Genomic DNA, 26764 nt, shown 5'->3' on the forward strand with positions numbered 1-26764 from the left:
TGGAATCAAGTCAGAGTGGGAAAATGTTGTAAGTGGAGTGCCTCAAGGCTCTGTCCTGGGACCTCTGTTGTTTATAATATATATAAATGATTTAGATTCAGGTTTGAGTAGCAACATTTGCAAATTTGCCGATGATACGAAAATCGGTAGGGAAATTAATTCGGAGGAGGACTCACTATCACTTCAAGTTGATCTAGATAGGGTTTTGAAATGGTCAAAGGATTGGCAGATGCAGTTTAATGCTGATAAATGTAAAGTTCTGAGGTTAGGTAATGATGATAGAGTTACAAGATACGAGCTAGATGGTGTTGTGATTGCGAAGTCGGATTGCGAAAGGGATCTGGGAGTTATGATTAGTAAGAATTTAAAACAAAAGGATCAATGCATAAATGTTCGTAATAAGGCAAATCGGACACTTGGATTTATTAATCGCAGCGTTAGTAACAAGACACCTGGTGTGGTTCTCAAGCTATATCTTGCTCTAGTTAGGCCCCATTTAGATTATGCAGTTCAGTTTTGGTCGCCATATTATAGAATGGATATAAATTCACTTGAACGTGTCCAGCGTAGGATGACTAAGTTAATTCCCCAAATTAGAAATCTTTCATATGAAGAAAGATTAACAAAGCTTAAGTTGCATTCACTGGAAAGGCGAAGAGTTAGGGGTGACATGATAGAGGTTTACAAGTGGATGAATGGACATAACCGGGGGGATATTAATAGGGTATTAAAAGTATCAACACAGGACAGAACACGAAACAATGGATATAAATTGGATAAGTTTAGATTTAGGAAAGACTTGGGTAAATACTGGTTCAGTAACAGGGTTGTTGATTTGTGGAACCAATTGCCGCGTAACATTGTGGAGGTGGGGTCCCTCGATTGTTTCAAGCACGGGTTGGACAAGTATATGAGTGGGATTGGGTGGTTATAGAATAGGAGCTGCCTCGTATGGGCCAATAGGCCTTCTGCAGTTACCTTTGTTCTTATGTTCTTATGTTCTTATGTTGCTACTCAAACGTGGATCTAAATCATTTATATATATATTTTTTTTTTGAGATATATACAAGAGTTCATGGGTTTAAACTGTTAGTAGATAGAGGTATGGGAATTGATTTGGAGGAAGGAGGTAATAAAAGTATGTGTTTGTGGGAGAAAGGAATTGGCAAAACGATCAGGGAAAGAGAAGGTCCGCAAAATAACAATTCACTTAGGGTATATTACACTAACAGTAGAAGTCTAAAAAAATAAAATTAACGAATTAAATGCTCTTGTCTGCACAGAAAAAATAGATATTATTGCACTTACCGAAACGTGGATGAATGTAGAAAATAGAGAACTATTAGCTGAATATCAAATATATGGATTTAAACTATTTCACACAGATAGATATATTAGACGAGGAGGTGGAGTAGCCATATATGTTAGGGACAATTTGAAATGTAGTCTCAAAGAGGGAATCAAAACAGAGCCACACACAGAAACTATTTGGATTGAATTAAACGAAAAACCTAATAATATTATAATAGGAGTAATATATAGGCCACCAAATTTAGACAGAATGGAAGCAAAGCATCTATGGGATGAAATATCTAGAGCATCTAGATCTAACAGTATTTATGTCATGGGTGACTTTAATTTTAGCGGAATAAACTGGTTGAACAAAACAGGGAATAGTGAAGCAGAAGATTTTCTAGAATTAATTGACGATTGCTTTCTTACGCAACACATTAAGGAACCAACACGGGAAAATAATATTTTAGATTTAGTGTTAACTAACAGGGAAACGCAAATTAATGACATCGAAATAGGGAGTGAGCTAGGGAGCAGTGATCACAAAGAAATCAGATTTAGCATAGAATGGAATAGACCAGTAGGAGAAAATTCTGATAAAGTGCCAGATTTTCGAAAAGCTGATTTTAATAGCCTAAGAAATTTTTTGGGTCAAATTGATTGGAAAGTCTTGGGTATGGGGTGTGGGCCGGTCTTGGAGCGAGACATGAACCCAGCGATAGGTGACTTAAATGGGGATTTCGATGTGGATTCAATATATAACTTATTTAAGAATATTCTAAACAAAGCACAGGAACGTAGTATACCATACAAATTGAATAGATCGAATACTAATGACCCAAAGTGGATAACAAAGAATTTGAAGAACCTTATAGGTAAAAAGAGAGCTTGATACAAAAGAATTAAAAATGGGGAGGTCACTTTAGAAAAGGAATTCATACAACTGGTTAGAAATGTTAAAAAAGAGATAAGGAAAGCAAAAAGAAACTATGAAGTTCGCATAGCAGGGCAAGCAAAGACAAATCCTAAAGGGTTTTTTCAGTTATATCGTACTAAGACTAGGGAAAGGATAGGTCCATTAAAAACTGAGACAGGTCAAATAACAGATAGTGATGAAGAGATGAGTAGTATTTTTAATAAATATTTTATATCTGTATTTACTAAAGAGGAACTTAACAATATGCCTTCAGCCGAACAAGTCTATGTGGGTGGGGACGAGGACAGGTTGACGAGTTTAGCAGTTACCAGGGAGGATGTTCTTAAACAAATAGTAAAACTCAAACCAAACAAATCCCCAGGGCCGGATGAAGTGTTTGCCAGGGTGCTTAAAGAATGCAAAGAGGAGCTTTGTGACCCACTGTCAACCATATTTAATAAATCAATAGAGTCAGGCAGAGTGCCAGAGTTTTGGAAAGTTGCTAATGTGATACCAGTTTTTAAGAAAGGAGATAGATCACTTGCGTCTAACTATCGACCAATTAGCCTAACGTCTATTGTGGGAAAGTTACTCGAATCTATAATAGCAAATAAAATTCGTCTTCATCTTGAAAAACATAAATTAATAATTGAGTCGCAACATGGTTTTATAAATGGCCGTTCATGTTTAACAAATTTGTTATCTTTTTATTCTAGCATTGTTGAGGCAGTTGATAGTGGTAAGGATTGCGATGTTGTATACCTTGACTTTAGCAAAGCTTTTGATACAGTGCCACATGAAAGACTGATTAAAAAGATAGAGTCTCATGGTATTGGGGGTGCTATATTAAGCTGGATTAGGGCATGGCTATACCAAAGGAAACAGAGAGTTAGTATAAATGGAATCAAGTCAGAGTGGGAAAATGTTGTAAGTGGAGTGCCTCAAGGCTCTGTCCTGGGACCTCTGTTGTTTATAATATATATAAATGATTTAGATTCAGGTTTGAGTAGCAACATTTGCAAATTTGCCGATGATACGAAAATCGGTAGGGAAATTAATTCGGAGGAGGACTCACTATCACTTCAAGTTGATCTAGATAGGGTTTTGAAATGGTCAAAGGATTGGCAGATGCAGTTTAATGCTGATAAATGTAAAGTTCTGAGGTTAGGTAATGATGATAGAGTTACAAGATACGAGCTAGATGGTGTTGTGATTGCGAAGTCGGATTGCGAAAGGGATCTGGGAGTTATGATTAGTAAGAATTTAAAACAAAAGGATCAATGCATAAATGTTCGTAATAAGGCAAATCGGACACTTGGATTTATTAATCGCAGCGTTAGTAACAAGACACCTGGTGTGGTTCTCAAGCTATATCTTGCTCTAGTTAGGCCCCATTTAGATTATGCAGTTCAGTTTTGGTCGCCATATTATAGAATGGATATAAATTCACTTGAACGTGTCCAGCGTAGGATGACTAAGTTAATTCCCCAAATTAGAAATCTTTCATATGAAGAAAGATTAACAAAGCTTAAGTTGCATTCACTGGAAAGGCGAAGAGTTAGGGGTGACATGATAGAGGTTTACAAGTGGATGAATGGACATAACCGGGGGGATATTGGTAGGGTATTAAAAGTATCAACACAGGACAGAACACGAAACAATGGGTATAAATTGGATAAGTTTAGATTTAGGAAAGACTTGGGTAAATACTGGTTCAGTAACAGGGTTGTTGATTTGTGGAACCAATTGCCGCGTAACATTGTGGAGGTGGGGTCCCTCGATTGTTTCAAGCACGGGTTGGACAAGTATATGAGTGGGATTGGGTGGTTATAGAATAGGAGCTGCCTCGTATGGGCCAATAGGCCTTCTGCAGTTACCTTTGTTCTTATGTTCTTATGAGTTGGTACATTCTTGTACAGCCACTAGTACGCATAGCGTTTCGGGCAGGTCCCTGGAATACAATCCCCTGCCGCGAAGAATCGTTTTTTCATCCAAGTACACATTTTACTGTTGCGTTAAACAGAGGCTACAGTTAAGGAATTGCGCCCAGTAAATCCTCCCTGGCCAGGATACGAACCCATGACATAGCGCTCGCGGAACGCCAGGCGAGTGTCTTACCACTACACCACGGAGACTGCGTGGTGTAGTGGTATATATTATTTACAATAAATTATAATATATATATATATATATATATATATATATATATATATATATATATATATATATATATATATATTATATTGATATATATTATAAACAACAGAGGTCCCAGGACAGAGCCCTGAGGTACTCCACTAACAACATTATCCCACTCTGACTTAACCCCATTTATACTAACTCTCTGTTTCCCTTGGAATAGCCATGCCCTAATCCAAGTTTATATAGCACCCCCAATACCATGAGCTTCTATTTTTTTAATTAGTCTTTCATGTGGCACTGTATCAAAAGCTTTGCTAAAGTCAAGGTACACAACATCACAATCCTTACCACTATCAACTGCCTCATCTATGCTGGAATAAAAAGTTAGCAAATTTGTTAAACATGAACGGCCATTTGTAAAACCATGTTGCGACTCATTTATTAATTTATGTTTTTCAAGATGGAGACGAATTGTATTTGCAATTATTGATTCAAGTAACTTTCCCACAATAGACGTTAGGCTAATTGGCCGATAGTTTGACGCAAGTTATCTATCTCCTTTCTTAAAAATTGGTACCACATTAGCTACCTTCCATGACTCTGGCACTCTGCCTGACTCTATTGATTTATTAAATATGGTAGACAGTGGCTCGGAAAGCTCCTCTTTGCATTCTTTAAGCACCCTGGCAAACACTTCATCCGGCCCTGGGGATTTGTTTGGTTTTAGTTTTTCTAATTGTTTAATTACATCCTCCCTGGTAACTGCTAAACTAGTCAACCTGTCCTCATCCCCAACCACATAGACTTGTTCGGCTGAAGGCATATTGTTAAGTTCTTCTTTAGTAAATACAGATATAAAATATTTGTTAAAAATACTACTCATCTCCTTGTCATTATCCGTTATTTGACCTGTCTCAGATTTTAATGGACCTATCCTTTCCCTAGTCTTAGTTCGATATAACTGAAAAAAACCTTTAGGATTTGACTTTGCTTGCTCTGCTATTCGAACTTCATAGTTTCTTTTTGCTTTCCTAAGCTCATTTTTAACATTTCTAACCAGTTGTATGAATTCCTGTTCTAACCTGACTTCCCCATTCTTAATCCTTTTGTACCAAGCTCTTTTTTTACCTATTAGGTTTTTTAAATTATTTGTTATCCACTTTGGGTCATTAGTATTCGACCTATTCAATTTGTATGGTATACTACGTTCCTGTGCTTTGTTTAGAATATTCTTAAATAAGTTATATATTAAATCCACATCGAAATCCCTTTTTACGTCACCTGTCGCTGGGTTCATGTCTCGCTCTAAGACCGGCCCACACCCCATACCCAAGAGTTTCCAATCTATTTGACCCAAAAAAATTCTTAGGCTATTAAAATCAGCTTTTCGAAAATCTGGCACTTTAACAGAATTTTCTCCTACAGGTCTATTCCATTCTATGCTAAATCTGATTACTTTGTGATCACTGTTCCCTAGCTCACTCCCTATTCCGATGTCATTAATTTGTGTTTCCCTGTTAGTTAACACTAAATCTAAAATATTATTTTCCCGCGTTGGTTCCTTAATGTGTTGCGTAAGAAAGCAATCGTCAATTAATTCTAGAAAATCTTCTGCTTCACTATTCCCTGTTTTGTTCACCCAGTTTATTCCACTAAAATTAAAGTCACCCATGACATGAATACTGTTAGATCTAGATGCTCTAGATATTTCATTCCATAGATGCTTTGCTTCCATTCTGTCTAAATTTGGTGGCCTATATATAACTCCTATTATAATATTATTTGCTTTTTCGTTTAATTCTATCCAAATAGTTTCTGTGTGTGGCTCAGTTTTGATTCCCTCTTTGAGACTACATTTCAAATTGTCCCTAACATATATGGCTACTCCCCCTTCTCGTCTAATATATCTATCTGTGTGAAATAGTTTAAACCCATTTATCTGATATTCAGCTAATAGTTCTCTATTTTCTACGTTCATCCACGTTTCGGTAAGTGCAATAATATCTATTTTTTCTGTGGAAACAAGAGCATTTAATTCATTAATTTTATTTCTTAGACTTCTACTGTCAGTGTAATATATCCTAAGTGAATTGTAAGTAAGTACAAAAGGATTAAGAATGGGGAAGTCAGTTTAGAACAGGAATTCATACAACTGGTTAGAAATGTTAAAAAAGATATTAGGAAAGCAAAAAGAAACTATGAAGTTCGCATAGCAGAGCAAGCAAAGTCAAATCCTAAAGGGTTTTTTCAGTTATACCGAACTAAGACTAGGGAAAGGATAGGTCCATTAAAATCTGAGACAGGTCAAATAACGTATAATGACAAGTAGATGAGTAGTATTTTTAACAATTTTTTTATATCTGTATTTACTAAAGAAGAACTTAACAATATGCCTTCAGACGAACAAGTCTATGTGGGTGGGGATGAAGACAGGTTGACTAGTTTAGCAGTTATCAGGGAGGATGTAATTAAACAATTAGAAAAACTAAAACCAAACAAATCCCCAGGGCCGGATGAAGTGTTTGCCAGGGTGCTTAAAGAATGCAAAGAGGAGCTTTCCGAGCCACTGTCTACCATATTTAATATATCAATAGAGTCAGGCAGAGTACCAGAGTCATGGAAGGTAGCTAATGTGGTACCAATTTTTAAGAAAGGAGATAGATCACTTGCGTCAAACTATCGGCAAATTAGCCTAACGTCTATTGTTGGAAAGTTACTTGAATCAATAATTGCAAATACAATTCGTCTCCATCTTGAAAAACATCAATAAATTAATAAGTCGCAACATGGTTTTTACAAATGGCCGTTCATGTTTAACAAATTTGCTAACTTTTTATTCCAGCATAGTTGAGGCAGTTGATAGTGGTAAGGATTATGATGTTTTGTACCTTGACTTTAGCAAAGCTTTTGATACAGTGCCACATGAAAGACTAATTAAAAAAATAGAAGCTCATGGTATTGGGGTGCTATATTAACTTGGATTAGGGCATGGCTATTCCAAAGGAAACAGAGAGTTAGTATAAATGGGGTTAAGTCAGAGTGGGATAATGTTGTTAGTGGAGTACCCCAGGGCTCTGTCCTGGGACCTCTGTTGTTTATAAAATATATAAATGATTTAGATTCAGGTTTGAGTAGCAACATTTGCCAATTTGCCGATGATACGAAAATCGGTAGGGAAATTAATTCGGAGGAGAACTCACTATCACTTCAAGTTGATCTAGATAGGGTTTTGAAATGGTCAAATGATTGGCAAATGCAGTTTAATGCGGATAAATGTAAAGTTCTGAGGCTAGGTAATGATGATAGAGTTACAAGATACGAGCTAGATGGTGTTGAGACAGCGAAGTCGGATTGCGAAAGGGATCTGGGAGTTATGATTAGTAAGAATTTAAAACAAAAGGATCAATGCATGAATGTTCGAAATAAGGCGAATAGGACACTGGGATTTATTAATCGAAGCGTTAGTAACAAGACTCCTGGTGTGGTTCTTAAGCTATATCTTGCTCTGGTTAGGCCCCATTTAGATTATGCAGTTCAGTTTTGCTCGCTGTATTGTGGAATGGATATAAATTCACTTGAACGTGTCCAACGTAGGATGACTAAGTTAATTCCCCAAATTAGAAATCTTTCATATGGAGAAAGATTAACAAAGCTTAAGTTGCATTTACTTGAAACGCGAAGAGTTAGGGGTGACATGATAGAGGTTTACAAGTGGATGAATGGACATAACAGTGGGGATATTAATAGGGTATTAAAAATATCAACACAAGACAGAACACGAAACAATGGGTATAAATTGGATAAGTTTAGATTTAGGAAAGATTTGGGTAAATACTGGTTCAGTAACAGGGTTGTTGATTTGTGGAACCAATTGCCGCGTAACGTGGTGGAGGTGGGGTCCCTTGATTGTTTCAAGCGCGGGTTGGACAAGTATATGAGTGGGATTGGGTGGTTTTAAATAGGAGCTGCCTCGTATGGGCCAATAGGCCTTCTGCAGTTACCTTTTTTCTTATGTTCTAATGTTCTTAACTGCTAAACTAGTCAACCTGTCTTCGTCCCCACCCACATAGACTTGTTCGGCTGAAGGCATATTGTTAAGTTCCTCTTCAGTAAATACAGATATAAAATATTTATTAAAAATACTACTCAGCTCTTCATCATTATCTGTTATTTGACCTGTCTCAGTTTTTAATGGACCTATCCTGTCCCTAATCTTTGTCCGGTATAATTGGAAAATCCCTTTAGAATTTGTCTTTGCTTGCTCTGCTATGCGAACTTCATAGTTTCTTTTTGCTTTCCTTATTTCATTATAAGTATTTCTAACCAGTTGTATGAATTCCTGTTCTAAACTGACCTCCTCATTCTTAATCCTTTTGTACCATGCTCTCTTTTTGCCTATAAGATTCTTCAGATCCTTTGTTATCCACTTTGGATCATTAGTATTCGACCTATTCAATTTATATGATATACTGCATTCCTGGGCTTTGCTTAGAATATTTTTAAATATGTTATATTTTGAGTCCACATCGAAAACCCCTTTAACGTCACCTATCGCTGGGTTCATGTCTAGCTCTAAGACCGGCCCACACCCCATTCCCAAGACTTTCCAATCTATTTGACCCCAAAAATTTCTTAGGGTATTGAAATCAGCTTTTCGAAAATCTGGCACTTTAACAGAATTTTCTCCTACAGGTCTATTCCATTCTATGCTAAATCTGATTACTTTGTGATCAATGTTCCCTAGCTCACTCCCTATTTCGATGTCCTTAATTTGTGTTTCCCTGTTAGTTAACACTAAATCTAAAATATTATTTTCCCGCGTTGGTTCCTTAATGTGTTGCGTAAGAAAGCAATCGTCAATTAATTCTACAAAATCTTCTGCTTCATTATTACCTGTTTTGTTCAACCAGTTTATTCCACTAAAATTAAAGTCACCCATGACATAAATACTGTTAGATCTAGATGCTCTAGATATTTCATCCCATAGATGCTTTGCTTTCATTCTGTCTAAATTTGGTGGCCTATATATAACTCCTATTATAATGTTATTTGCTTTTTCGTTTAATTCTATCCAAATAGTTTCCGTGTGTGGCTCAGATTTGATTCCCTCTTTGAGACTACATTTCAAATTGTCCCTAACGTATATGGCTACTCCCCCTCCTCGTCTAATATATCTATCTGTGTGAAATAGGTTAAATCCATTTATTTGATATTCAGCTTATAGTTCTCTATTTTCTACATTCATCCACGTTTCGGTAAGCGCGATAATATATATTTTTTCTGTGCAGACAAGAGCATTTAATTCGTTTATTTTATTTCTTAGACTTCTACTGTTAGTGTAATATACCCTAAGTGAATTGTTATTTTGAGACCCTTCAATTTCCCTGATCATTTTGTCAATTTCTTTCTCCCCCAAACACATACTTTTATTACCTCCTTCCTCAAAATCAATTCCCATATCACTATCTACTAACAGTTTTAATCCAAACATACTCCTCTAACCACTGGTTCGAACGAGTTCGCAACAACAGCAACAACCCCAGCCCTCGATAGATGCACCCCATCCCTAGCATACATTTCATTTCTTCCATAGAAGTGTTCCCAGTTGTCTATGAAAGATATTGCATTAGATTTGCAATATATTTCCAGCCGGCAATTGACACCAATTGCCCTCGACATCCATTCATTTCCCACTCCCTTTCTTGGAAGAATGCCACATATGATCGGGATTGCTACCTTGCTCTTAACTAATTCTATTGCTGTCTTGAATTTCTGTATTAGTTCCTCACTCCTAACTCGCCCAACAAGTTCTGGTTGAGTTCTGGCTCTTTGGTCCCGCCTCAAAGAGGTTCCTGAGCATATTGGGCTCTATCATATCTACACTGGAAACTGTGTATGGAGTCAGCTTCCATACACAGTTACTATTATTATTTAATAGTAACCTACATACTATTTAATAGTTATCCTACATACTAATATTATTTAACTATAAATCTTTTTATGATGAATAACTATATGATACTAACACATACACTTTCATCTTACAACCAATCCTCCTGCACATCTATTCCTATACTTATCCCTTTAATGCCCTGCGACCTACAACCCCCTGCGAGACCATACCCAAGCGCAGAGACACTCCCTCGCGATCCACCACGTGCCTCAAGTCCACATACGTGCACTCCCGGGATACAAACCACCCCCCCTCCTCGGGACCCCTTGAGACTAGAGCAACGTTTAATTCCTGAGCAGGAGCCCAGTGGGCTCACCTTTTCAGGTGTTGTGCATGATTCTAGTCTCAATTTGCCCTACTATATATAAATATATATATATATATATATATATATATATATATATATATATATATATATATATATATATATATATATATATATATATATATATATATATATATATATGCGAACAAGCCTGAATGGTCCCTAGGACAATATGCAACTAAATATATATATATATATATATATATATATATATATATATATATATATAAATATATATATATATATATATATATATATATATATATATATATATATATATATATATATATATATATATATATATATATATATATATATATGCGAACAAGCCTTTGTGTTCCTCACGTGTGCCCCAAAGAATGAGGTGATTTGGTAAAATGCTATGCCCAAGATTACTATCCGAGTGCCGGCGGTGGGGTGGTTCAAATAGCTTAGGCTATCACCTCATTTTGTCCGGTCGTGATGGTCAAGTGGATTAAGGCGTCTTGTACATACCAGTTGCGTTGCTTCTGGGAGTATGGGTTCGAGTCACTTCTGGGGTGTGAGTTTTCAGCTATATATATATATATATATATATATATATATATATATATATATATATATATTTATATATATATATATATATATATATATATATATATATATATATATTATATATATATATATATATATATATATATATATATATATATATATATATATATATATATATATATATATATATATATATATATATATATATATATGTCGTACCTAGTAGCCAGAACGCACTTCTCAGCCTACTATGCAAGTCACGATTTGCCTAATAAGACAAGTTTTCATGAATTATTTGTTTTTCGACTACCTAACCTACCTAACCTAACCTAACCTAACTTTTTCGGCTACCTAACCAAACCTAACCTATAAAGATAGGTTAGGTTAGGTTAGGTAGGGTTGGTTAGGTTCGGTCATATATCTACGTTAATTTTAACTCCAATAAAAAAAAATTGACCTCATACATAATGAAATGTGTAGCTTTATCATTTCATAAGAAAAAAATTAGAGGAAATATATTAATTCAGGAAAACTTGGCTTAATTTGCAAATCGGGCCTTGCATAGTAGGCTGAGAAGTGCGTTCTAGGTACGACATATATATATATATATATATATATATATATATATATATATATATATATATATATATATATATATATATATATATATATGTATATATATATATATATATATATATATATATATATATATATAAAAATATATATATATATATATAAATATATATATATATATATAAATATATATATATATATATATATATATATATATATATATATATATAAATATATATATATATATATATATATATATATATATATATATATATATATATATATATATATATATATATATATATAACTGAAAACTCACACCCCAGAAGTGACTCGAACCCATACTCTCAGGAGCAATGCAACTGGTATGTACAAGACGCCTTAATCCACTTGACCATCACGACCGTACAAAATGAGGTGATAGCCGAGGCTATTTGAACCACCCCACCGCCGGCACTCGGATAGTAATCTTGGGCATAGCATTTTACCAAATCACCTCATTCTTTGGGGCACACGTGAGGAACCCAAATGCGAACAAGCCTGAATGGTCCCCAGGACAATATGCAACTGAAAACTCACACCCCAGAAGTGACTCGAACCCATACTCCCAGGAGCAACGCAACTGGTATGTACAAGACGCCTTAATCCACTTGACCATCACGACCGGACAAAATGAGGTGATAGCCGAGGCTATTTGAACCACCCCACCGCCGGCACTCGGATAGTAATCTTGGGCATAGCATTTTACCAAATCACCTCATTCTTTGGGGCACACGTGAGGAACACAAATGCGAACAAGCCTGAATGGTCCCCAGGACAATATGCAACTGAAAACTCACACCCCAGAAGTGACTCGAACCCATACTCCCAGGAGCAACGCAACTGGTATGTACAAGACGCCTTAATCCACTTGACCATCACGACCGGACAAAATGAGGTGATAGCCGAGGCTATTTGAACCACCCCACCGCCGGCACTCGGATAGTAATCTTGGGCATAGCATTTTACCAAATCACCTCATTCTTTAGGGCACACGTGAGGAACACAAATGCGAACAAGCCTGAATGGTCCCCAGGACAATATGCAACTGAAAACTCACACCCCAGAAGTGACTCGAACCCATACTCCCAGGAGCAACGCAACTGGTATGTGCAAGACGCCTTAATCCACTTGACCATCACGACCGAACAAAATGAGGTGATATCCGAGGCTATTTGAACCACCCCACCGCCGGCACTCGGATAGTAATCTTGGGCATAGCATTTTACCAAATCACCTCATTCTTTGGGGCACAGGTGAGGAACACAAATGCGAACAAGCCTGAATGGTCCTTAGGACAATATGCAACTGAAAACTCACACCCCAGAAGTGACTCGAACCCATACTCCCAGGAGCAACGCAACTGGTATGTACAAGACGCCTTAATCCACTTGACCATCACGACCGGACAAAATGAGGTGATAGCCGAGGCTATTTGAACCACCCCACCGCCGGCACTCGGATAGTAATCTTGGGCATAGCATTTTACCAAATCACCTCATTCTTTGGGGCACACGTGAGGAACACAAATGTGAATAAGCCTGAATGGTCCCCAGGACAATATGCAACTGAAAACTCACACCCCAGAAGTGACTCGAACCCATACTCCCAGGAGCAACGCAACTGGTATGTACAAGACGCCTTAATCCACTTGACCATCACGACCGGACAAAATGAGGTGATAGCCGAGGCTATTTGAACCACCCCACCGCCGGCACTCGGATAGTAATCTTGGGCATAGATTTTACCAAATCACCTCATTCTTTGGGGCATTCTTTGAAATAGTCTAAAATTTCAGTTGGAGAGCAGAAATTGGAATTGGTGTCATTGGAATTCTTCCTTATTAAGGAGTGCTGGTTGCTCAGTGGTTAGAGTTACAGACTGCTGTTTGTGTGACCTGCGGTTTGAGACAGTAAACTGTTACTGTTCGTGAGCTTACACTATGAGTGTGGTTGGGTAAGGAAATTATAAAGATAACTCACATATTAGTGATTAATATTTTCGAAAGTGCATATAGATCATGTTTAATTAATGTTCAAAGTTTATTAGTACTAAATAATTTCTGTATTTATTTTACATAGCCTGAATTATTACAGACTTTAGGCCTGGGTTTCAGCCCAGAAACCAAGTTGAATATGGATCGTCAGTTCATCCGGACATGTTTGGAATCTGGGCTGTCGGTGGGTGCGAGAGAAAAGTCAACAAGGCGTCTGATTGGGATAATGCTGAACTCCATCATCACGGCTGACTCTCTCCCAAAGCCTACTTTATCCACAAACAGCACAGAGGCTGAGGTAAGTTTCTTTCACTAACATATCCTAGTTTGGGTGCCTGTAACCGATGGCTTGTTAAATCTGTAGATAAACAGCAACATTAGAGTTAACCACATGAAAATTTCATGTGAATCCGTTCTTATAAACTATGGTTTTACACAGAAATGTTCCTGAAATTTACTCTCACCAGACAAAATATTTTACTCTTGATTACATCAGTTGATCAAATAGTCGTATGATGAAAACAAGTGCACAGAAAAAAACACGTTAACATGATGCATCAATGAGAAAATCAGAAGGAGCCATTAAGGGGATTCGAACCTGCACACCAGGTACTTCCAAGCACACTTCTTAAATTACTTGGCCATGATATGCTACATAAGTAATGTAACCTGGGATTCAACTGAATTTTCTAGGTCTTCTGAGGCATCTTCTGATCCAAACCAAGGTTTTACACAAATCCCTCATACACTGCAGCTGTTGTCTACGAGTTCTGCCTTAACACTTCTCTTCAAATGCACAAAAAAATCATATTAACCTGATGTATGATTGAGAAAATATATAAGAGCCTTGAGGAGGATTCGATCCTGCACACTGGGTGCCAAAGTGAATGGGAGTAATGTTTAAAATCATGTTTTTGCACCAGAAAATGTCTCTGGAATCGAGAGGGTTGAGTTGAATTCCAGGTTCTGCTACTTTTGTAGCATTTTGTGTCCTCGTGATTTAAGGCGTGTGCTTGGGAGTACTGAATGTGCAGGTTCGACTCCCCCCTAATATCTGCTACTGATTCTCTTATGACGATTAGTGCTATTTTAAAAGTTGTATTTGACTGCTGAGAAAACTTGTATAAACATTATCTTTAATATTTATTTGGCAAAAGTTTTATGAAAGGAAAGTTCCGGGTTCTTGGTTAATGTGTAACAGAGATAAGAGAAACTAATAATGATAAGTTGAATGAAACAAATATTATACGAAAAAGGGGTGAAAGTAAATATGAGAGGTACGGAAGGAGTGTAACTGATAATGAAATGTGACAATGAATAATGTCTCGCTTTACAATTCAAAGTGTTTGTCTATAAACCAAGATGTTATATAACATTTTTAATGGGTAAACTAAAATGTAAATTTGGATTTGGGCCTCATAATGATTTAATGAATTAAAAAAAATATAAGGTATACTAACGAAATTTAAGGGAGTTAAGTACTACATAAATATTGTTTAAACTTCATAACACAGGGATAATTTTGAAATTTAAGTAAAGTATGTAATTAATTCACTGATTGCTTGAAAGACTTGTGCGATAACAGAGCAGTAAAATGAATATCTGGAAGATTGTCTGATTGCATGCTAGTGCTGAACAAGTGGTGGTATTTACACAAACTTCACAAGGCTCCAAAAGAGGGAATGAGAGTTGCAAACTTGCAACTCTCTTGCAACTCTATTTCTAGTTCCAAGAAATATGCAAAATTATAGTTTATAGTGATATTGAAGAAAAGGACAATAAACAAATTAATGTCAGTGGTATATATGATGTTTAAATAGTATGGTGGGTTAAGAAACCCAAATAAGTGATTGGCTTGGCATAAATTGGTTGAATAATGAGAGCAACTACTTGGTGAGTTGAGGTGGTGACAAGACCACTTGGTGCTAATACTGAGAGCAGTTACTGTTATGATCCCCCAGGTACCTTCCTGAGGTAGGTCTACCCTCACAGTGAGAGTTACTCCCCACCTGACCATAGTGACGAATCAGGAAAATTTAATAGTGCAAGCAACTGTCATTATAAGTGACTAGGTGGGAGATAAGACATGGATGAGCATCTTTGATAAAACTTGAAAGAGAGAGGATTTATAACGAAACTGGTTCATTGGATTTATAATGAAACTAACTCATGGGTTTTATAATGAAACCGGTTCATGGGATTTAAAGGAAACTGGTTCATGGGATTTACATAGAACTGGTTCATGGGATTTATAATGAAACTGGTTAACGGAATTTATATTGAAACTAGTTCATGGGATTCATAATGAAACTAGCTCATGGGATTTATAATGAAACTGGTTAACAGAATTTATAAATGAAATTGGGTCATGAGATTTATAATGAAACTAGTCCATGGAATTTATAATGAAACTGGTTAACAGAATTTATGATGGAACTGGGTCATGAGATTTATAAAAAAAACTGGTTCATGGAATTTATAATGAATCTGGTTCACTGGATTTATAATGAAAATGGCTCATGGGTTTTATAATGAAACTGGTTCATGGGATTTAAAGGAAACGGGTTCATGGTATTTATAATGAAACTAGTTAACGGTATTTATAATTAAACTGGTTCATGTGATTTATAATGCAACTGGTTCATGGAATTTATATTGAAAATGGTTCACATGATTTATAATGAAACTGGTTCACAGGATTTAGAACTAAACTGGTTCTTGGGAATTTTAATGAAACTGGTTCAAGGGATTTATAACGAAACTAGTTCGATGATTTATAATGAAACTGATTCACGGGATATATAATTAAACTGGTTGACGGCTTTTTAAATGATACTGGTTCACTGGATTATTAATTACACTGGTTCAAGGGATTTATAGTGAAACGGTTCATCGGATTTATAATGAAACTACGTCATGGGATTTATAACGAAGCTCATTCACAAGATTCATAATTGAACTGGTTCACGGGTATATAATGAAACTGGTTCACAGGATTTATAATTATACTGGTTCATGGGATTTATAATGAAGAGTGATTCACGGGATTTAAAATGAAACTGGTTCACCGGATTTATAATTAAAGTGGTTCAGGGGATTTATATTGAAATTGGTTCTCGGGATTAATAATAGAACTGACTCACGGATTTATAATGAAATTGGTTCTCGGGATTAATAATAGAACTGGCTCACGGATTTATAATGAAACTGGTTCAGCTGATTTTTAATGTAACAGGTTTATGGGATTTATAATGAAACGGGTTTACAGGATTTATAATGAAACTTGTTCACGATATTTATAATGAAACTTGTTCTGGGAATTTATAATGAAACGGGTACACGGGATTTATAATAAAACGGGTACACGGGATTTATAATAAAACGGGTACACGGGATTTATAATAAAACGGGTACACGGGATTTATACTGAAACTTGTTCACGGGATTTATAATGAGCTGTGATTGTATCACTGTATAAAATAAATTTGGTATATAGCTTATGTAATGAACATAGAAGCATTCATGTGATAGACTGCAATGTGTAAACTGATTTTTTTACTTTAAAATTGTATATCTATATAAATAAAAACCAGAAATGTTCGTTAGTTCAAAATCGCTAATCTCCGAAAGATCTTCACAGATTGCTTTGAAATTTTCACACAATGTTCCATTCGCATCCGAGCGGGTTTTTATGTACATACCATATTGATAACACATCTGTGACAGAAAAAAAACATGCTTTTTCTGAAAAACTGTGTTTTTCATGCGAGAGAAATCTTCGAAACCTCTTTACTGATTGCTTTGAAATTTTGACACGACGTTGCATTCGAATAGGCGAGTGTTTTTATATACCTACTATATACATGGCTTACCTGTGACAGGAAAAAAACATGTTTTTTTTGATAAACAGCGCTATCTGTTGGATGTAAGAGCAACTCATGCTGTAATCTCCCAAAGTTCTTCACTGATTGCTTTGAAATTCTGACACAACGTTCCATTCGAATATGTGCATGTTTTTATATACCTACTATATAGATGCCACGCCTGTGACAGATAAAAACATTTTTTTTTTTAAACTGCGCCATCTGTTACACTTAATAGCAACACACACACAATAATAAATATGTTACGAATTCCATTTCAATGTTTTCGATTACAGTAATTAATTGAATTTTCGTGGATTTCGATTTATTTAAATTTTAATTGAATTATTTTGTGTGACATAGTGTTGGAATTAAGCAGTGTTCTTTACCATACTGTTCATTTCATAAGTATAAGTATAAATGCAACACCTGTGACAGGTAAAAATATTTTTCTTTTTTTAAGAAATAGCCCCATCTGTTGCACGTAAGAGCCACATACACTATTCTAAATATGTTATGATTGAATTTCAATGTCTTCGATTGCATTGACAAATTAAATTTTCATACATTTCGATTTATTTTAATTTAGATTAATTTTTTTGTGTGACATTACATTGGAACTGAGCTATGTTGTTTACCATACTGTTCATTTCGTAAGTATAAGTATAGATGCCACACACCTGTGACAGGTTAAACATGTTTTTTACAAAAACAGAGTCATCTGTTGTATGTAGGAGCAACTCACGCTATACTAAATATGTTTCGATTCCATTTGAATGTTTCCGATTTCATTCATAAATTTAATTTTCATAGCTTTCGAATTAATTTCATGTTGATTAAATTATTTTGATTGACATTGCATTGAAATTGAGCTTTGTTGTTTACCATACCGTTTATTTCGAGAGTATAGTTTATTTTTATATTTTTAATTTTTTTCATTTCGTTTTTTAATTGTTTTTCTTATACTTCAGTGATGGGAACATCAGATCATTTGATGTTCCATATTTTCTGATGAGAACATCAGCTCATTTGGGAATGCATCAGACGAGGGAGTGGGGAATGGTGGAGTGGACGAGGGGACATGAGTGGGGGATGGTGAGGAGGACGAGGGGACGGGGGAGTTAATGATGGTGGGACGAGGGGATGGGGGAGTTAATGATGGTGGGGACGAGGGGACAGGGGAATGGAGATTGGTGGGGGAGGAAAAGAGGACAGGGAAGTGGGGAATGATGGGGAGGACGAGGGGACTGGTTAGAGGGGAAATGGTAGGGAGGACGAAGGGAAGGGGGGGGAGATGGTGGAGAGGACGAGGGGACGGTGGAGTGGGGGAATGGTTAAGAGGACAAGGGGACAGTGGAGTGGTGGATGATGGGGAGGACATGCTGGTATATAAGATGAAAGCTGTTTAAATGATAGCATAGAACTCTGTTTAGTGTTTACAGGTTATAGTTGTGTGTGTGTGTAAACTAAAGTCTTTGAAAATGTTGTTATGAAACGCGTTCAATGTCGCATCATACTAGAAATAAAAATGAATTTCGGAGAATTGATTTTTCAATTACCATCGACAGTGAAAAGAAACATAAGAAATATTGAGAAAATTCGTGTTAGAATTATTAGTCTTACTTTTTCGTTCATATTTAATAATATATGTTTACAATCTTACGATAATCTCCTTCAAGAGAGATTTAGCCTGCTCTTTCCTATCGCCATGTTACTTCAGTACATCTACAACATCTAGATACTACAAGAAAGTGTAGTACATATTTGGTCAAATACGTTTTGCCAGGTGCAAATGTATCACACTCGCTCTCCACCTCCCCCCTCCTTCGTCGCCAATCACCAAACTAGCATTTCCAGCCTGCCCGCTTCTGATTGGTGAATCAACGTCTGCACCACTGCACTTCTGCACCTCAGCGCCATCTACCTAGCCGATGTCTGGGCCTGCACCAGCCATTGGCGTTAGAATATACTGTGCTCTCAAGCTGAAACAACCATCTGATATACGCTCTGTCTATTAGTGGATGTTCTCAGCCAGCGCTTTATTCTCAGCACCTGTTAATTTCATTTTGTCTTTATCCATTATAGAGTAACGTCACCACTATATTGTTTTATGTTACTTTTTGAATATTGTGAGTTTGCACTGTACATAGCCAAGGAATTGTCTTATTTATAATTTGTTTTAAATTTAATTAAAGTTTCATTGTTCATACTATTTGTTTTGCTTGTTTTGCCTTACTTTGCCACAGGACACAACAGCTACGCAGTCATCATCTTTTTTTTAAATGTGACAGGCATTGACACCAGCTATTGGGAGGACTGCCGAACACCTACACTTCTTTTTTCCATCACAACAAGAAAGACTGCTACCAAATATACTAGTAGGCATCCTTCAGTCTCGGGAGACTATGGAGTTGCGCCCTAGTTGTCAATTCTGGTGCAGCGTCTGGTGTGACTGATGAGGCCAATCCGAGAGTGGCAGTCCTTCCCACACCGAGCACAAACGAAGTCCGATTCTGGTCTGTCTTCCTGGCTACCGGCTTTCCTTCTCTGTCTCTTTGCCTCCGATTCCTTGGCAAGTGACTCCTCGAACTTGGAGAGACCTCTTTGAACAGACTGCCTCCAGGCTGAACGGTCTGCAGCCTGTGTCTCCCATATAGCTAGATCGACGTCCATGGCTTTCAGGTCCCTCTTGCATACGTCTTTGTACCGTAGCTGGGGCTTGCCTGTTGGACGCTTTCCCTGCATCACCTCTCCGTACAGGAGATCCTTGGGGATCCTGCCGTCGCCCATTCGCACAGCGTGCCCGAGCCAGCGCATTCGTCTCTGTTTCAGCATTGTGTACATGCTGGTGATTCTTGCTCTCCCCAAGACGTTGTTGTTTGTCACCTTGTCCTGCCAGGTGATATCCAAGATGTGTCGAAGGCAGCGCATGTGGTAGGCATTCAGCTGTCTTTCCTGACGGGCGCGGAGTGTCCAAGACTCACTGCCATAAAGGAGAGTGCTCAGGACACAGGCTCTGTAAACCTGAATCTTAGTATACTCAGTTAGCCTATTGTTGGTCCACACTCTCTTTGTCAGTCTGGACATGGTAGTAGATGCCTTACCGATGCGTTTGTTTAGCTCCGTATCAAGAGAGAGGGAGTCAGAGATTGTGGAGCCCAGGTACACGAAGTCGTGAACGACTTCCAGTTTGGAATCAGAGATGCCGATGTCAGGTGGGGAGTCCACTCCTTGTCCCATGACTTGTGTTTTCTTCAGACTGATGGTGAGTCCGAAAGCCTGAGAGGCCTCGCTGAAGCGGGTTATGAGCCGTTGGAGGTCTTCAGCTGAGTGGGCAGTGACTGCTGCGTCGTCGGCAAAAAGGAAGTCGCGCAGACACCTCAGCCGAACCTTTGTCTTGGCTCTCAGCCTGGCGAGGTTAAAGAGCTTTCCATCCGACCTGGTCCGGAGGTAAGTGCCTTCCGTGACAGATCCGAAGGCGTGCCGCAGCATAACTGCGAAGAAAATCCCGAATAGGGTTGGAGCCAGTACGCAGCCCTGCTTTACTCCACTTCGGATGTCAAAGGCGTCTGATGTTAGGCCATCAAAGACCACGGTGCCCCTCATGTTCTCATGGAAAGATCTGATGATGCTGAGGAGCCTGGGTGGGCATCCGATCTTGGGGAGGATCTTGAACAGGCCATCCCTGCTGACGAGGTCGAAGGCCTTCGTCAGATCTATGAAGGCTACGAAGAGTGGCTGCTTCTGTTCCCTGCATTTCTCCTGCAGTTGTCTGAGGGAAAAGACCATGTCGATGGTGGACCTGCCAGCTCTGAATCCGCATTGTGATTCTGGATAGACTCTCTCTGCAAGTACTTGGAGCCTCTTCAATGCGACTCGAGCAAACAGCTTTCCGACAATACTGAGGAGGGAGATTCCACGGTAGTTGTTGCAGTCGCCCCTGTCACCTTTATTCTTATACAGTGTGACGATGTTGGCATCCCTCATGTCCTGTGGCACCTCTCCTTCTTCCCAGCAGAGGCAGAGAATTTCATGCAGCTCCATGAGCAGGCTACCTCTGCAGCACTTCAAGGTCTCAGCAGGAATGCCATCTTTGCCAGGAGCTTTACCAGAAGCAAGGGAGTCTAGGGCATCGCTGAGTTCTTCCAGGGTCGGTTCGCTGTCGAGCTCCATTAACACAGGTAGACACTCAATGGCGCTCAGGGCATCTTCGGTGACCACATTGTCCCTGGCGTATAGCTCAGAGTAGTGCTCGACCCAGCGCTTCAGCTGCAGTGTCTGGTCCTGGATCACCTCACCAGTGGCAGATTTCAGAGGAGCGGTCTTCCTCTGGATTGGGCCGAGGGCCTGCTTGATGCCGTCATACATTCCCCTTACTTTGCCTGTATCCGCTGCAGTCTGTATCTGGGAGCAGAGCTGGAGCCAATAGTTGTTGGCACATCGCCTGGCGCTCTGCTGCACTTTGCAGCGGACGGCCCGAAGGATCTGTAAGTTGCGCTGACTTGGGCAGGCTTTGTAGGCTGCCAAGGCGTTTCTCTTCTCTTCGATTACAGGTGTCATCTCTTCCGAGTGAGCCTCGAACCAGTCTGCCGACCTGCTGGTCTTCTTGCCAAAGGTGGAAATGGCAGCGTTGAACACAGCGTCTCTGAAGTGCTCCCATCTTTTACAGGCAGTGACCCCAGCTGGGCCAGGGAGAGCTTCCTCGAGCACGCGTGCAAAATCTTCCACCTTGTCCTGGTTGCGGGTCTTGGTGGTGTCGATGCGAGGTCTGCCCGCCTTTTTCGAGTGATGAATCTTCTTTTGTTGCATCTTGACCCTGCTACATACCAGGGAGTGGTCGGTGTCACAGACAGCACTCTGGTAGCTACGCGTAATCTTGACGCTGGGTAGACTTGCACGCCTGGTAAGAATCAGGTCAAGCTGGTGCCAGTGCTTGGATCTGGGGTGTCTCCAAGATACTCGGTGTTGAGGCTTTGTGCCGAAGAACGTGTTGGTGACACAAAGACCATGAAGGCAGCAGAGTTCTAGCAGACGTTGCCCATTTTCATTCATCCATCCTATGCCGAATTGACCCAGGCAAGTGGGCCAAATGTTGTGCTCGGCACCCACTCTGGCGTTGAAGTCGCCGAGGATGAACAGTGGCTCCTTTGCAGGGATTCTCGCTATGACTCTGTTGAGGTCATCGTAGAATTTTTCCTTTGCCTCTGCTGGAGAAGTCAGGGTTGGTGCATATGCACTAATTACATTGACTGGTCCTGTTTGGGAGTACAGTTGCAGAGACATAATTCGTTCGGTTTCCCCCATCGGTGACATAATGTGTCCCAACAGTGCATTCCTGACGCCAAAACCCACACCATGTTCTCTGGTCTCATCTGGAGGTTTTCCTTGCCAGAAGAAAGAGAAGGTCCTCTCTCTCACAGATCCTGATCCTGGGAGCCTGGTCTCTTGGAGAGCAACAATATCCATCTGCAGCTTGCTCAGCTCCCTATCGATGATTGCTGTTTTTCGGGCGTCATTGATTTCTTGCAGGTCGTCAGAGAAACCTGGTGTCAGTGTCCTGACGTTCCATGTGCCCAGCTTTAGGGCAGTTGATATTTTCTTCTTTGGTTTGGTATTGCTTGGTGCAAAGTTGTCGGGCCGCTTGTCAGTTTTCACCCTAAACCCCACGCACCCAGTGAGGTTAACGGACCGTGGCGAGGCAACACCTTATTGGCTGGGGTTTGCCCAGCTTGAGGCGGGCGGTAGCTGCCCAGTGGGGCGCGATGACCCTTCCCACCGTCGGAAGCAACCCCTGGCGTCGCACTCTTCGCCAGTCGAGCAGAAGACTTAAAACCGGTAGACTGTCGCGTCCCGTGTTGGTTCGACGCTGTGAGGCGAAGCTGGAGTGTCCTCTCCAGGGCGCAAAGCCTGGGTAGGTAGATATGGAGGAGAAGCTGTTACCCATACAGCAGGTCCCCCCCTCTCCACGTTGCTGAAATTATCCAATAGAAAGGCAAATGCCAATACGCATGGTTCCAGCAACGTCGCAGGAGCTGCCAGAACGAGGTCGACGTCAACAACGAACTGCCTTAGGGGCTCCAACTCCGGATTTTTTCTCGAGGTTGACTCCTGAAGCCTTCCCAAAAAAGGGGTATGGCCGCAAGGCAGCGGAGGTTTAAAATCAGGGTTTTCCTTCCCCTAGATGGGCTGCCTTCCCAGGTTATCGAGTCCCATCTACCCGGAGCAGCTGGTTTTAAGGCGCCAGAGGCACGCCCTCGCCCCTTCTCCTGTCGGTAAAAGCAGTTCCGCCGGACTTAGACTAAGCCACCCGTGCAGGCCAGGAGTTGGACTTGGTTGTCAGAGGCTATTTGAGACGCATGCCGTATAGGAGCATTTTATAGGTCATGGGAGCTCGTCCCCCATTACCACCCCCTGGCTATGACAACCCCTTGGAATATATATATATATATATATATATATATATATATATATATATATATATATATATATATATATATATATATATATATATATATATATTTTCTGGTTTAGGGCTTCTATCCCTCTAACTATTTTCTTAGCATCAGGGCTTAATTGAAATAGGAGTTCTCCAAAACTCATTTTCGTACTTTTAAGGTGAAGAAAAGAAGTATTCCTACCCATGAATACATGAACAAAATTAGCGACATCCTAAGTGACGACTCCAAATTTCAACGAATCACGAGGAACCCCGTAGAAGACCTTAAGCGGAAAGTAAACAAAACAATTACAGCAATCAACGCAAAGAAAGGTAGTGTGCATTCCAATAAACTTCAAGGCGACTATGGCTTAGGATATGCCTACGGCAATGTTAAGACGCATAAACCAGGTAACCCACTACGCCCTATAATCAGCCAAATATCAACCCCAACTTATCACCTGGCAAAGAAACTCAATGAACTCCTAACTCCATACACTCCAAGTAAGTTTAGTCTACAATCATCAGCAGATTTCCTAGAATTGATCAAATCTACCCAGCCCGATGGAATCATCGCTTCCCTGGACGTTGAATCCCTTTTTACCAACGTCCCAGTCGACACAACCATAGGAATGATACTAGACAGAGTATACAGAGACGAGAGCACGCCCAAATTAGACATACCTGAGCCACACTTGAAAAGTCTTCTCGAAGCATGTACAAAGGAAGCCCCTTTCATCAGTCCACAAGGAGACATGTATTTACAAATAGACAGAGTAGCAATGGGCTCCCCCTTAGGAGTTTTATTTGCTAATTTTTATATGGGAACCATCGAAGATAGGGTCTTCAGTAGCAGACAAAAACCAACTGTATACTGCCGTTAAGTAGATGACATATTCGTAATAGTAAAAGACTCAGATGAACTAATTGACCTAAAAAGACACCTAGAGAGAGAGTCAGTACTCCGATTTATACATGAAAATAGTGAAAATAACAGTCTGCCATTCTTGGATGTACTAATAACAAAAACAGGAACCTCTTTAAGCACCAACGTATATACCAAGCCCACCAACATAGGATTATGCCTGAACGGTAGAAGTGAGTGCCCCCAAAGATACAAAGCCAGTGTTCTCAATGCTTATATTCGTCGAGCGCTTACCCACTGCTCTGAATGGAGCAACGTGAGTAGAGAGTTTGAAAGAGTAACTCAGGTATTGGTGAACAACGGATATAGCAACGCGGAAATAAACGCTGCTATAAGAAGACACTTGGACCGTTGGTATAATTCAGAACCTAGAACAGAAACCACAACACCCCCAATAAAATTATATTACAAATCAACCATGCACAGTGAACATATAAAAGAGGAAAGAATAATGAAAGAAATAATCCGTAAAGGAGTAAAAAGCACTACTCCTAACCAAAACATAAACCTGATAATATTCTACAAAACCAAGAAGACTTCCGAACTCCTTATCAAAAACAGCCCGAAGCCGACGGAGAACCCTCTACAGCAGTCAAGCGTTGTATACATGTACACTTGCCCCCACGAAGGATGTAACCTTCAATGTAAGTACATAGGTATGACGTCGACCAAGCTGACGAGGCGTTTGACATGCCATCTTCAATCTGGTGCCCCTAGGAATCACATGAGACAAGCCCATGACATTACTCTAACAAGAGAAATGTTGAACAAGAATACTTGCATATTAGACAAAACCCTAGATTCAAGAAGATTACAAATTCTTGAGGCAATTCACATAAGAATAGAGCGACCTACCATGAACACCCAAATCACGGAACTATTTACTCTACCCACCATGAGAGTAAGGACAAGACAAGAACATATCGATGCCAACACAGAAGACAATGTCCAACATAACAGGCCAATTACACTGGATTAATCTTTGTGTTTAGATAGGAGATGCCTCGTATGGGCCAATAAGCCTTCTGCAGCCCCTATGTTTATCCTTTATGTATCCCCTCATGTTTTCACCTTCATTGTATTATCACCTGACCTAATGCGGGTATAAAATCAACTAGTATTGTAAGATCTGTTCACTTGAGAATGAACCATGGAGGTTCGAAACGTCGTGCAAATTATACAAATAAGTGTAATACACTCTATAGTAAATCACTTCTTTTCTTCACCTTAAAAGTACGAAAATGAGTTTTGGAGAACTCCTATTTCAATTAAGCCCTGATGCTAAGAAAATAGTTAGAGGGATAGAAGCCCTAAACCAGAAAATAATAAATACAGAATATGCGGTCATATTCAATGAAACATGTTTGAAAGAAAACCTGCTGCCAGTATACACCAATATATATATATATATATATATATATATATATATATATATATATATATATATATATATATATATATATATATATATATATATATATATATATATATATATATATATATATATATATATATATATATTCTCCCTCCTGGAGGACATCAGAAAAATCCAGGAGCAAGGTGCAGTTTTAGGCCTCACCCTGAACCCTTCTAAATGTGAAATAATATGTTCCAACCAGGGCATCGTAGAGAGAATAGAGGGTCTTCTGCCAAATATCCATAAAACTAAACCTGAAGACAGCACACTCCTTGGAGCTCCCCTGTGGTTGAAAGCCATCGATGAGGTCCTTGATAAGAAAATCGCCGACCTTAAGAGGATGGATGGGAGG

At 39.0% G+C, this 26764-nt stretch overlaps 1 protein-coding gene across 1 annotated transcript in view; it reads left to right on the forward strand.

Annotated features, from left to right (window-relative positions):
• Nucleotides 1-26764, forward strand: part of LOC138365089 (uncharacterized) — a 206773-nt gene that overhangs the window by 76394 nt on the left and 103615 nt on the right. The window contains exon 2 of the mRNA XM_069325199.1: nucleotides 13872-14069. Coding sequence (XP_069181300.1) covers nucleotides 13872-14069 — 198 coding nt within the window. The remainder of the gene's footprint in view (nucleotides 1-13871; nucleotides 14070-26764) is intronic.

Source organism: Procambarus clarkii, chromosome 15, assembly GCF_040958095.1.
Source record: "Procambarus clarkii isolate CNS0578487 chromosome 15, FALCON_Pclarkii_2.0, whole genome shotgun sequence".
Classification (NCBI taxonomy): domain Eukaryota; kingdom Metazoa; phylum Arthropoda; class Malacostraca; order Decapoda; family Cambaridae; genus Procambarus; species Procambarus clarkii.